This window comes from Odocoileus virginianus, chromosome 4 (genome assembly GCF_023699985.2).
Source record: "Odocoileus virginianus isolate 20LAN1187 ecotype Illinois chromosome 4, Ovbor_1.2, whole genome shotgun sequence".
NCBI lineage: Eukaryota > Metazoa > Chordata > Mammalia > Artiodactyla > Cervidae > Odocoileus > Odocoileus virginianus.
In genome coordinates this window covers 48,676,173-48,689,881 of record NC_069677.1, presented here as the reverse complement: position 1 = coordinate 48,689,881, position 13,709 = coordinate 48,676,173, and the positions used below count along the sequence as shown (strand labels likewise).

Genomic DNA, 13,709 nt, shown 5'->3' with positions numbered 1-13,709 from the left:
TTTTTAATCCAGTTAAATTTCGTAAGTCATAATATTACTTCATAGAAGGAACATTGTTTAGGTATAGTGCTGCTAACAAGCTTACACATCAAAATACATTGACATTATATGCTCTCTTTTAGACCAAACCACCCTGGTAGAACAAGTAAAAAGAGTCAAAGAAATTGAAGCCATTGAAAGTGATTCTTTTGTTCAGCAAACATTCAGATCAAGTAAAGAAATCAAAAAGGTAAGTTTTCATCCAGGCGTTATGAATAAGCCTTTACATTCCAACTAAAGAGATGCTTTATTAATGGATTTTACTTAAATATAAGTTCTTCCAGTAGATGAAGTAGGGCAAGAGAGTGTCAGCGTGTTATTGAGAGAAAAAATGAATCAGTGAGAATCAGTTTGTTTAAACTGTTAAAAAAAAAAAACCTGTAAAAATGTTTCTGATGGTATTTTTATTTTAAAATTCACCAAGAAGACAAAGTAAAATGTTAACATGACAGTTCTATAGCAGAAATGTGCATTTTGTGAACATACCCCGTTTTCTTTTCAAATGGGTACATCTGCTTTTTGAATTGACATTGCTAGAGAAAAGTTAGAAAAGAACTTTAACAATAAAATTATTGCCCAAATAGTAATGTATATCTGTCTACACTCTTTGTCTATATATGGGTATCACTTACTCTAATAAAAGGAGCTTTCGTTGACATTGTATTTCTGTTGAGTATTTGATTTATTCTTTCAATCATTATCAGGATTATTTTTTGGAATTTGTGTTTCTTTAGGAAGAAAAGGCTGTGAAATACATGTATTCTTTAATATCACACATATAATGAAGATGTGGTATAGTTACTATTTATTCAAAAATATTCTGTATCTGTAGATATATTAATGCCTGTGTGTATGGCATTCTACTAATGAATGTATTGGATTGGCAAAAAAATTCATTCAGATTCGTCTGTAAGATGATACAGGAAACCCAAATGAACTTTTTGGCCAACCCAATATCATAATTCATTCATTTTGTTTCCTCTGATAAGTAGATATTTAAGTAGTTGTAAGTTTGAAGGTATAATATATATGTTTGTGAATATCCATTATTATCACCTGAGGATAAATTTTTCAAGATGGAGTTATCTGTTAAAGGTTAATACTATTTATTTTCATACCTGTTCCCAAACTCATTCTCCCAAAATACTGTATCAGTTCAAATTCCACCCCGAAGTACAGGGAGAAGTGTGCCTCTCACACCCTGGTTAACACCTAACTTTTTAAGACCTTGTCAGACTTTTTCATGTTTACTGACCTCATAGGTAAAAATTGACCTTTTGTTGTTCTGTTAGCATTTCTTTTGTTGTTAGTGAGATGGATGGCTTTTCAGTTACCATATATATTTTTAAATGATTCATTCTGGAGACATGAACTGAGCATGTGCAAGATGCCAGGATGCACTAGACAACCTTGGTTAGTCCATGCCCCTGCCCTGTTATTTTGCTGATTTCATTTGAATATTTTTAGTTTGCCACCACAATCTCTGAAGAAAAAGGAGCTGTGAAATACACATTCATAAATATAGTTGCCCATTTTATTTAATATCTTACTTGTACATGTTGTGAGGTCATTCACTTGTCCTAGTAGAATTGTAATTTATTTTGAAGTTGACTTCAGTAGTATTTGTTTTCTAGAGTTCACCTTGACTTCTCAGTTCTCACTGGACATACTTAAGATAAACTAGTATTTTCTTTCTGTGGGAATACTTACTCCTCTATGGTTAATACACTGAGTTTTCTTCTAAATAACTTTTTCCCATTTGGTATTAATTATTAATATAATAAATTTATTTGCAGTTCTGTTCCTCTCTTCCAAGATAACAGCAGTTCTTCCAGTAACTAGTAAAATTGACAGTGATTGAGGAAATTGATCCAAATCCTGTTTAATATAGTGGAAAGAGCATGAACTTTGGACTCAAGATCTGACTTGGAACTTAACTTTTACACTTCCTACAGTGATTTATGATCTAGAGCAAACCTCAACCTCTTTCTAAGCCTCTGTTTCCAAATTCATAACATTAAACTAATAATATCTACTTTCTAGAGTGATTGAGGATTAAATATAATGATTATCAAATATCTAACATGTTTCTTAATCCATTAAATGTTTATTTTTTAAATACAGACTAGCATCTAAATTATTTGATATCTAAGTATGTTTTATACACTGAGTATGTATAGTGTATACAAAACTTGAAAACTTCTACTGTAGGTATTCAATCTGTCTGAAGTATAAACCTTACTTCATTTATGTTTCCCTGATATGCCTCTTACTTTCCCTGAGTCTACTTGCGCAAAAATCAGAGTCCTTGCTAATAAACACAAAAATTCTTTAGAATTTCTTAAAAGACTTCTGAAATGTATAAATGTAATAATATCTATATATTTTAATTTCAGGATTAGTAATTTTTCTACCTTGTTATATTCCTGAGAAGAGTTTTAAAATATTATTTCCTATGGTTATTAATCTTAAGATAACTGATTAAATCCAAGAGAAAAACTGTTCTTCCCAAATTGTAACAAACTCTTTGTGTAGTTAAATGGGCTTCCTATGAAAGCAAAATAAAGGAATGTCACCCACCTCTCTCATCAAAGGGACCACCGTTATTAATTATTTTAATAATTAGCTTTTGTTTGCTTTAGTTTTTAGTGCTGAGTTGGAATTTACTCAGTTTCACTATGTCTTTTCTTATACTTCCAATTCAGATGCCACAGGTAAGGATCAAGAGGACAAGGAATGGAACCCCTAGGGGGTCTCTTCATTTTGTAAGCAACCTTAATAAATCTGTGTGAGGGAAACCCACCTTCTGTCTCAACTATCTTTTAAAAAGAAGTTCCCCTTAACAAAAATTCATAGAAAGATATAAAATTAGAACAGGCTAGCTTTTGGTTAGATAAGAATGACAGAGAAGCAGAAGCAGCCTCAAAATATTAATCCAGCACTGTGAGTTGAGCCACTTAGAAATATGTTTAGTTTAAATATTTTACCACTAATTTTATTTATTTCCTCTAAAATTAAAACCAAATTACAATAAATCTTGCGTTTAGCAATTAGGAAGCAGTGGTCAAAAGCATGAGATGGAGAATCAGACCTGGAACCACATTCTGATTCTGCCATTTGCTGACTGTATCCTTCAGCTATGTAAAAGTTTCATTACACCTCGACTCTCTTCTCTTAAAATGGGATAATACCTGTAGCAGAGGTTTTTATGAGAATGAACAAGATATTTACATAAAACAGTTAGCCACATGCCTGGCATAAATAAGTATTCAAGAAATGAAAGCTGTTGCCACGCCTCATCTTCCTTCTGCTAATCCACCTTCTCCTCTCACTGAAGAACAAGCGTTGGATGTGTGTGTGACTTCCTTCAGAGTGATTTTAGACACAAAAATTTCCGTTTTAGTTCTGCCAGAGATTGTTTTATGTAATTTTTTATGTTCTCTAGACCTAAAATTCTCCTTACTTGAGGCTTGGTGATCTACTGTATTACCAAGCAAAGAGTTTTAAAATTACTTTACACAGTAATTTACTGGTTTCATGTATAGACATCAACTTTGAACCAGTTTATTTTGACACAGCCGTTTGGAAATGTTAAAGCACTAAGCAAGTGGTATAAAACAAATGTTGTATCCTAGCCCCACTTTTTAATATATATTTAAATAACTTAACTAAAATAATGATTGCCATTATAATGGCTGCCATTATACTAGACATTTAACTTTTGTAATTTAACTAGTATCCTAGTAACATTTATAACTGAGGTTCAACATTTTATAATGCATGGTTAAATCTAACAAATGATTGAAAGCAGCATCCAAACCAAATTTGTCCAACACCACAACCCATTTTTTCCCTACTGATTAAATGTCTCTCATAATTGTAACTCAATGCATATTCCTTGTTAAGGTATAAAGAAAGCATGCCTTGAAGTGACCCTAACAGGGGAATATGCTAAAAAACCTCAGAAGATGACATTTACCTTGGTAAATGTACAGTAAGCTAATAAAATATTAGCTATCCAACCCTGGACTTGTATTAGTCGTCGCATATCAAAACCACCAGAAGAGCAGTGATGGGCCAGCAAAGCATAAATTCGCACTGGACTGTAATATAAAACAGTGGGCCAGTTTATTAGTTTAGAAAGTGATATCCCTTCCATTTTCTAAAATGTCTATGTCTGCAATATGAGGTAAAGATTCAGGATGTCCAAGAAGATGAATTATTTATCAGGAGATGACTTAGCAAAGAGAGGTAAATTATCTAGAGGACCATTTTACCCAGGTCATGGGGAGATCTTATGGGCTATCCTTTTCTTGAAAATTAAATTATGACCCAAGTTTCAACATCCTGGACAATTCTACACACATTGGTACAAAATTTGTGTCTCTAAAGAAGGCTTTTGTATAACCTAATGACCCCTTCCATTGGTAGAGTCTTCAGCTGTATAAATTCCACTGATTTAGCTAGGGAGATGTTACCAGAAAAGTGGCTATCACCAGTGACATGCTAGATGGTGTGTCTCCTGCAACACATTGATTTAACTAGTTTTAACTCTCTACCATCCTATTTCTCTAATGTGAGTAGATAGATAATCTGATAGTTCCTGATATATCATCAACTTGAGGAATCAAGATGCAGCTTGTTTTCAGACTACTCTCACAGATAAGCTTATCATCAGTTATTCAGTCCTAACATTGTTGTATTTGGCCAGTATCCACCAGTGTTCAAAAAGGGTACCTAACTGAGCAGCATGGTCATTTGTTCTTTTACTTATAAAGTGCATATTAAAACAAATTGTTCCGTACTGAACCACCAGGTGGCAGTGCTACTTAGAGCCAGATGTTTGATGGTAGCCACATTGAGGGTTTTTTTAAAGGTCAAATTTTCTCCAAAACAGCTTTCCTCACTTAAAGAAGCAATTAATCACTTTCCTCATGCATTTTTAAATTAATAATTATTAAATAATAACTTTTATGTTCTGATCCTAACCACTGAGAACTTTATGTTTTCTTTATATACCTTATGTGTATTTAAGCACTTTTCGAAGAAAACTGATGTACTGTGTAGGTAAAAACAAAATCAGATTACTTGATTTTTATAATAGAATGTTATCTCTACCACCTAAATATGTGCAGTCCGCATCTTTGGCAACTAGAATAACAACACTTCACAATTTTTCAAGGTTGTTCAATATGGACAACCAGTCTCCTAGCTGAGCCCTGTCATAGCCTGGCCTAGTTATGCAGAACTGTATGCCCACTTCAGTATTTTTGCCTGGAGAATTCCATGGACAGAGGAGCCTGGCGGGCTATAGCCCGTGGAATCGCAGAGTCAGACATGACTGAAGTGATTTGGCACGCATGTATGCGTACTCTTTTATTCCCTCTATGGCAACACGTAATTTTAAAAAATTGTGTCTTGGACCTCACTGGGCTAGTTTATACTTCCCCACTTCCCTCTGTGAAGAATATGGGGTTTTCCTGTTACATGTCTTCAGTTTTATAAAAAAGTCAGTGTAATATCACTTAGGGCTATGAGTCTTCTATGACCAGTATTTTGGAGATGTAGTAAAGTTTGAGGTCGAGGGAAAAATATATTGGCTGCAAAATGACAGAAAAAAACTTCCAAATCAAATTTACCGAATATTTCTTTAAACATCTCTATTGTAACTTGTTACAATTTGTGTTTATATATATATTTTGGTATTTTTTTGTTAAGAGATCTGTCACCCCATCAACAAAATGTCATGTTCAGTTTGGACAGGGAACATGTCTTCTTATTCTTCTAGCACTCCCTTATCATCCTAGTGCTGGGTATACCCTAGCACTGGTGTGGCCAGTGCTAAGCAATTAGTAGTGCTTAGTAAGTACTAGTTAAACAGACAAATCTCCAACTCTGAGATAAATCATTCTAATAAAGGATTAACTAATTCATGCATATTTCATTTTCTAGATGTTTTCCCCAGTGACATCTGTTTTGCACTTCATTCAGAAAAGTAGATGTTCGGAAGTAGGAAAGTCAACAAAACATGGAAATTGAAAAGCTATAGATTTAGAACAATGGGTGTAGAAAAAAAAAAAAGGCTAGTCAATCATCTAGACTTTTTTAATTTTAACTTTTTAAATTCCAAATTCTTGTCTAGTTTATCTCATCATTCATTTCATATTATCCCTACAGCCTTTGCTGTTAATTAGGCACTTCCCTGACCTTCTCTTCCCTCAGGGAAGGAGATGTTGAAATTAACCTGAGTAGCACTACACTCTTGGTTCTTTCCAAGCAGGCACAATGATTTATTAGTCTTTTGTCCCTGGTACTGAGCACAATACCTGGCCTATAATATTTTACAAAGTGGAATAGGATTCAACCACAAACAGGAATGAAATACTGATATTCATGTTGAATGAAAGAAGCCAGTCACACACACACACACAAAAACACATATTATATGATTCTTTTTATATAAAATGTGCAGAATAGACAAATCCATAAAGACAGAAAGTAAATGAGTGGTTGCCTAGGGATGTCAGAGTTGGGGAGAAATGGGGAGCAGTGACTAATGGGTATGTGTTTTTTTAGAAGGATTATACAAATGTTCTTAAGTTGTTTGGAGTGATAGTTTCAGAATTCTGCTGATGTAATAAAAGCAATATGAATTGTGATATGGAATTATATTTCAGTAAGGCAGTTATTTAAGAAATAGTAATAAAAATCTTTAGATTTGTTTTTTATACCTAAAGAGACCAGCTCAATGGAGATTTGTTGCCCACTTGTTTCGATTAATAGAATTTACATATGTGTAATGTATATATTTTTTCAATAGTATAGACTCATAAGTACAAATTTCTTAAGAAAAAATGTTGATTGTAAGAATAACATTTTCACGATTTTTTTTGTATTTGTTTGCTTGTTTGAGGAATAGTCTGTTATTCAGTATCCTAGGGCCATGTTGCAGTTAGTATCATCTCAAAGGAGGCCAGTTGAGCAATTATTATTCAAAAATCTAAAGTGTTTTATGTTTCAGTCAGTGGAAGCTAGTGAAGTGAAGCATGCAGCAGCCACGTCAGGACCAGCATCAGTGGTGGCTGATCCGCCGAGTAATGAGAAGGAAATAGACCCAGGCAGCATCCCTACTGCCATCAAGTACCAAGATGACAATTCTCTGGCTCATCCAAATGTAAGATCCTTAAGCCTTAAGAATGTCAGCTTAAGTCTAGTTCACTGGAGTTAATTCAGACTGCTGTTCTTTTGGGCTGGTGACAGGAAGACCATTGGAGGAAATGGATTCATATGTTCATACTTGCCAAAAATAAGACAGCTCACCCCCAGCCCTTAGAGCTGTTACCAGTATTTGAATCTGGTTTGGGCCACCCTGTGTTACCTGATTTCTAGAAGATTCTTTATGTGGTTAAGAAAAATTGACAAAAAAGAAGAGTTTTGTTTTGTTTTTTCATCTGGCACTAAAAGATCTAATTCTGGCTCTGCCCCAGTTGGTTCATTGTGGGCGTGTCATTAATGTCATACTGTGCTGTCTTCTGTGAATTAGGGTCATACCACTCTGTCTCTCAGAAAGTTTGTAGGAAATAAACTTTACAAAATGAAATGTAAAATTGCTAATGATTTTTATATTAGTCCTTTTTCTCACTTTCCAAGGGTTATTCCAAATAGATGATCTTCAGTTAAGAAGTCATCAAGAATTAAGTAGTATCTAAATCTTGTGCTGAAGGATGTATTGTATAAAGATGATTTGTAAGATCAAATCCAAGTTATTTGGCAAGCAATGACATTTTTCTTCTGTCTTTTTTTTTTTTTTCATTTCAGTTATTTATTGAGAAAGCTGATGCTGAGGAAAAATGGTTCAAGAGATTAATCGCTCTCCGACAAGAAAGGCTAATGGGCAGTCCTGTGGCCTAAAGTAATATTCATGTGGTTGAATTAACAGTAACGTTGGAAATTTAGGTTTTTAAGTCCTAGTATTAACTTTTTACTCTTAAAAATAATTTAGCTGATTATATAAAAAGGGTAATCTCGTTTCATTCTTTTCTCTTGTAGGCTCTACTAGTTGTTGATTTGAACTTAATCAAACATTGTGAATATTGAAACTAGTATGAAGTTTAAGAATGCATGAAAATGTCATACTGTTAATAAAGCTAATCCTAGAAGTATTAGTATTAAAATAAATGGTACACAATTGTGTTTCTGAGTACAATTTGAAAAATATCAGGTTACTGTTTAAAGACACAATTTTGATTAGTCATGAATAAAAAGAATCAAACTATATGCTGTAAGTATGAGATTTCATCTTCCATGTATTTAAAAACCATTTGGAATGTGTTATTTCACCTTACTGCAAAATTTTAAGCACAATAACAAGCACTGTAAACAATCTAAGCAGAATGAGCCATGCTAATCTTAGAGGAATAATACGTTTGGTGAAAACTCTACTTGAAAATTAAATAAATTGATGGTTTATTTGCTTTGAGATCAGTTTTTAATAGGTGCTTTTTTGGAACATGTTAGCAGTTCTCAGCTCCTTCTTTTGAAAATTATCCATTCACGCTAGACCTAACCAGTTGGCCAAATATTCATCATGGAGAATCATTTCTGACAAAACTGGTAAGAGCTCTCACTTCAGCCTTACTTAACCAACTGCTGTATATTTCAGAAGAAGCCAGCTAATTGTAATTTTGATAAGGCTATCTGTCATTGTAGAATGCCTTTCTCTGGTGGCTGAATGAAAATCAGCTATGCATTCCATACTGAACATGCCAGAGATAAAGGCTTTTAGGCCTGTCTTACAAACTAGTTTTCAACAGCTGACATGAATATTTCCCTTTTCTATTCTGCTCAATTTTATATCTGTGAAGACTGTAGCTCAGAACACAAGCTAAGCATGAAAAGTTCTTGGGCTCAGATTACCAATATATAGAACATTTTGATGCCATCTTTTTATATTTCGGCAACTGCTAAAATTATAATCCCTGTTAAAAATGAAAACTCTAAATAACTTAAAATCAATTGCAAAAGGGTTGGAAACAGACTGCTTTCCATACAAACATGTTTCCATATTCTCAATATATACTAGTGGATATTTTTCCTTAGTTATAAGTAAAGTGTCCAGTATGAACCCAGGTTTGTGTGATTTTTAACATACACAATGTTTAGTGACTTTAAAAAGGGACCACAGTTACTGAATAATTTTATATTTCATTATTCAGTTCAGTTCAGTCGCTCAGTCGTGTCCGACTCTGCGACCCCATGAATCGCACCACGCCAGGCCTCCCTGTTCATCGCCAACTCCCGGAGTTTACTCAAACTCATGTCCATCAAGTTGGTGATGCCATCCAGCCATCTCATCCTCTGTCGTCCCCTTCTCGTCCTGCCCCCAATCCCTCTCAGCATCAGGGTCTTTTCCAACGAGTCAACTCTTCACATGAGGTGGCCAAAGTATTGGAGTTTCAGCTTCAGCATCAGTCCTCCCAATGAACAATCAGGACTGATCTCCTTTAGGATGGACTGGTTGGATCTCCTTGCAGTCCAAGGGACTCTCAAGAGTCTTCTCCAACACCACCGTTCAAAAACATCAATTCTTTAGCGCTCAGCTTTCTTCACAGTCCAACTCTCACCTCCATACATGAGCACTGGAAAAACCATAGCCTTGACTAGACGGACCTTTGTTGGCAAAGTAATGTCTCTGCTTTTTAATATGCCTCCCTAGTTAGGAGGAAGCAAATATCCAAGGATATGAGAAGAGAGCACTTTGAGTCATTCACCTACTTCTCTTCAGCATCCCAGCGGGTGAAATGAGGATACTAATTGCAGGCCTGCCTACTTTGATTTTTCAGTAAAGTAACACAAAAGAAAGCTCTTGATAGAAAAAGTGTACTATTTATGCCAAGGGAGCATTTTGGCATGGTGGCCCATCTTAATGAAATGTGGAACAAATGGTTGCATGTGTAATTATTTGAGAAGCGACACCCCAGCTTCAGTGTGCTCCTTGTGTCTGTGCTTGAACGGCCTTGGCCAGTAGACCCCAACTTTGTCCCTGGATTTCCCTGACCTCCCTCTCTGCTAAGACCACAAGAAGCACCAAATGCTCTGCACTTAGTAACCTACTATCTGCTTACTTGAGGAATCTCAGGTCTTCTTCAGTCAGATTTACCCACTTACTCATTAACATTTTTCTAACTACCTAGTTTTTGCTGGACAGAGTAAGGGTGATTGGGTATACATGGCGACTCCAATGGGGATCCTGCCTTCAGGAGGTTTAGTTATGAAGCCTAGACATATGTATGACATAAAAGATAATAACATTTAGTGACAGGGTGAAGACATGGTTGCAAAGAAGAAAGTTAGAAAATTAAGGAAGTTAATGTAAGTTAGAAAATTAAGGAAGACTTCATAGGTGAGATCACAGCTAAATGGAGACTTGAAGTATGAAAGGCCCCTGGAGCCACAGGATCTCTCAGCCATCCGCTTCCATCTTCCTGATAGCTGCTCAAGGAGGCTGGAAACTGTTGCACTTCCAACCCTGGGAAGAGTCCCTCATGTCAAAGACCCAAATGGCCTTTCCCTCTCCATCTGATTAAAAATGGAGGCAAAGTCTTAGGTTCCTGGTTACCCTCTGGCTTTCTCTGATCGTTGCTTCCTTTTGGTGGAGAATCAGAGAAGTAAGCCATTTTTTTCCACTGTCTTATATCACCACCATGCTTGAATGAAACATGCAGTGGTAGCTGACAGAGACTTTCAATACTTCTGAGAATGAGTTACATCTGCCAATAAGGCTTGCACAACCACGGGGACCGCTGTGTGTTCCCTAATCCTGTTTGGTTTTCCTGAGTGTATTGTTATAGAGGACATTGTTTTGGAATGAAATGATACAATTCATTTGCATATGGTTAAACCCCTTGCCAAACTTCCCTTTTGTTTAGATATCAAGCGAAAGTCTTTTAGTGAGCAGCTAAGATAGTAACAAAAGCTAGAAATGAAGCGAGACACTGGACATTTTTGGTCACTAAACTATGGATGAATTGATCTGGAATTCTTATACCCATGTTACTCCTTCCTTCCCCCCACCCCACCCTGCCACCCCAAAATTCTTTGTGAGTGTGACAAAAGAGGTTTTGAACCATCTCTTGGCCATTACTCCATAGATTCAGCACTTGTATTAAAAAACTTTTAAATGCCATTCTTTAAATGTAACCCTACTTATTACTCTTTGGAACTTCCTTATGGAATAATGGAGAAGCAAGTCATCTTAATCAGAAGACATCTGAATCTTTACAGAAGAACAGAAATAAAAATGGAGGTAAGAAAGAACTCTGTGAATTCCCTACTCATCTTCACTTTTATCATAGAGATGAATGTTAATCAATATTCTATTTGGTGGAGTTTTTTTTCCAAATCAAAGAAAATGCTCTGTCATCATTTATTTCCAAGTTATTTTTGCTATCATTGATCCTGTGATCAAGAATCTAGCCCTTGCCTAATACAAAGAAAGCTCTCAATAAATATTTTTTCAATGAAGGAAAAATGAACTTGCCCATCTGAAATGAGCAGTCTGTTTAACAGTATGGCTATTTTTGTTACTCAGCCTATTAGGAGCTGAAAATAAATCGGTGTCCAGGTATATACCCAAAAGAATTGAAAGCAGAGTCTTGAAGAGGTTTTTGTACACCCATGGTCATAGCAGCATTATTCATAATAGCCAAAATATGGAAGCAACCCAAGTATCCAGGGATGGATGAAGTAAAATGTAGTATATATGAATGTGTATATATACAATGGAATATTCCTCAACCTTAAAGGGGAAGAATAACATCTGTTGGCCTTTGAATGGACTAACTCCCGCTTGGGCCAGATGCAGCAGTACACCTGGACAGTGTTACCTTAAGGGTTTGGGGACAGCCCACACTTGTTTGCCCAGGCCCTGGGAAAGGAACTAAGGGAAATACGCCTAAAAGAAAGGGCTATTCTACAGTATGTAGACATGCGAATGTGTAGTCCCTCCATGGAGGCCTCAGATCAGAACACCATTGAAATTCTTAATTTCCTTGGGACACAGGATTATTGGGTCTCCCAGAAAAAGACACAAAATCTCAAAGCAACAAGTTAAATACATGGGACACATTACACATCCTGGAAATAGATAACTATGTCCAGATAAAAAATGAACTATATAAGGCCTGGGCACTCCAAAAACAAAAAGATATCTCTGTACCTTGGGCTTCCCAAGTGTCACTAGTGGTAAAGAACCCGCCTGCCAATGCAGGAGACAGAAGAGACACAGGTTCAATCCCTGGTTCCGGAAGATCCCCTGGAGGAGGGCACGGCAACCCACTCCAGCATTCTTGCCTGGAGAATCCCATGGACAGAGAGAGGAGCCTGGCAGGCTGCAGTGCATAGGGTCGCAGAGTCAGATATGACTGAAATGACTTAGCACTTAGCATAAGAGGAAGAAAATTGTGCAATCTGCTACAACATTGATGAACCTTGAACACATTATGCTAAGAGAAATAATCCAGTCACAAAAAGACAAGTAATATATGATTCTATTTATATGAGTAATTAAAGTCATAAAAGCAGAAAGTATAATGGTGGTTACCAGGGCCTAGCAGGGAGGGGAGATGGGGCTATTCTTTAATGGGAATAGTTTCAGTTTTATAACATGAAAAGGGTTCCAGGCATAGATGGATGCACAGCAGTGTGAATATGTTTAATAACATTGAACTATACACTTAAAAATGGGTAAGAGAGTAATTGTGTGTACTTTCACAACACCAAAACTATTTAAAAAAATTAAATTTAAAAAGACACAAATTTTGTTGCCAAATGAGTCTGGGTTTCTGTGATTTGTATCTCCGCATGTCTCTGAACTGACCAAGGCCTTTGGATATCATGAGAAAATACAGAGTACACAGGGCCTTCTCTGTTGCGTTAGAGATGAGCAGCAGTGGGGCCAGAGTTTAAGCCAAGATCTCACTAGTCTTCACTTGCCCAGACTTTCTTTCTGGTCCAATTTTAAAATATGGAATAATATTTTAAATGATACAGATGTGGTCAGTCAAGGTCCACACATGGATGCTGTGACTGCTCTCCTCGCAAACGACAGGTCCGTTTCAAGAAGTAGACTCTACCAGCATAGTAAGACAACACTTTAAACTCAACAATGTACCATTTTATTTTTAGGTCTTGAACGGCAAAATGATCCTGCAGCAGTGCTAAGAGAGAATGATGAACTGAGTTGACCCTTTCTTCTTCACATCTTGTAACATGGTACTCAGGCTTAAATCCCAGTGTAAAAAAACCTAGTATAGTATATGCTCCCTTCATAATCTTTTAAATAATTAACTGCCAAAATCCCACGTCTTGAATAAAATCCATAGCTATAGTTTATCTACCTGTGCCTGTTCTATGAAAATTTCATAAGCTTAAAATGGAACTGAAAACAAATAATTGAGACGTAAATAAATATTTTCCACATACCAGTACAATGGATTGAATGACTATATTAAAGAACAGGTAGATTTTTTAACTGGATTATTTATTTAGCCACATTGTCACTTTTTTCTTTCCTCTTTCCGCTGCAGTAAATCTAGATAACTCACTTATTAATAGTTTGAAAAAATACTTTTTTGATAATGTTGTATATTTGAATCGGCTGCAGTTACCAC

At 35.8% G+C, this 13,709-nt stretch overlaps 1 protein-coding gene across 3 annotated transcripts in view; it reads left to right on the top strand.

Annotated features, from left to right (window-relative positions):
- The window catches only part of RSRC1 (arginine and serine rich coiled-coil 1), a 394,770-nt gene extending 386,252 nt beyond the window's left edge, over positions 1-8,518 (top strand). For 2 of the 3 annotated variants that reach the window (XM_070466518.1, XM_070466516.1), the window contains 3 exons: positions 123-229; positions 7,046-7,213; positions 7,858-8,518. In XM_070466518.1, coding sequence (XP_070322619.1) covers positions 123-229; positions 7,046-7,213; positions 7,858-7,950 — 368 coding nt within the window. In that variant the 3' untranslated portion in view covers positions 7,951-8,518. The remainder of the gene's footprint in view (positions 1-122; positions 230-7,045; positions 7,214-7,857) is intronic. The other variant, XM_070466517.1, reaches the window with a different exon arrangement.
- Positions 8,519-13,709: the final 5,191 nt, after the last annotated feature.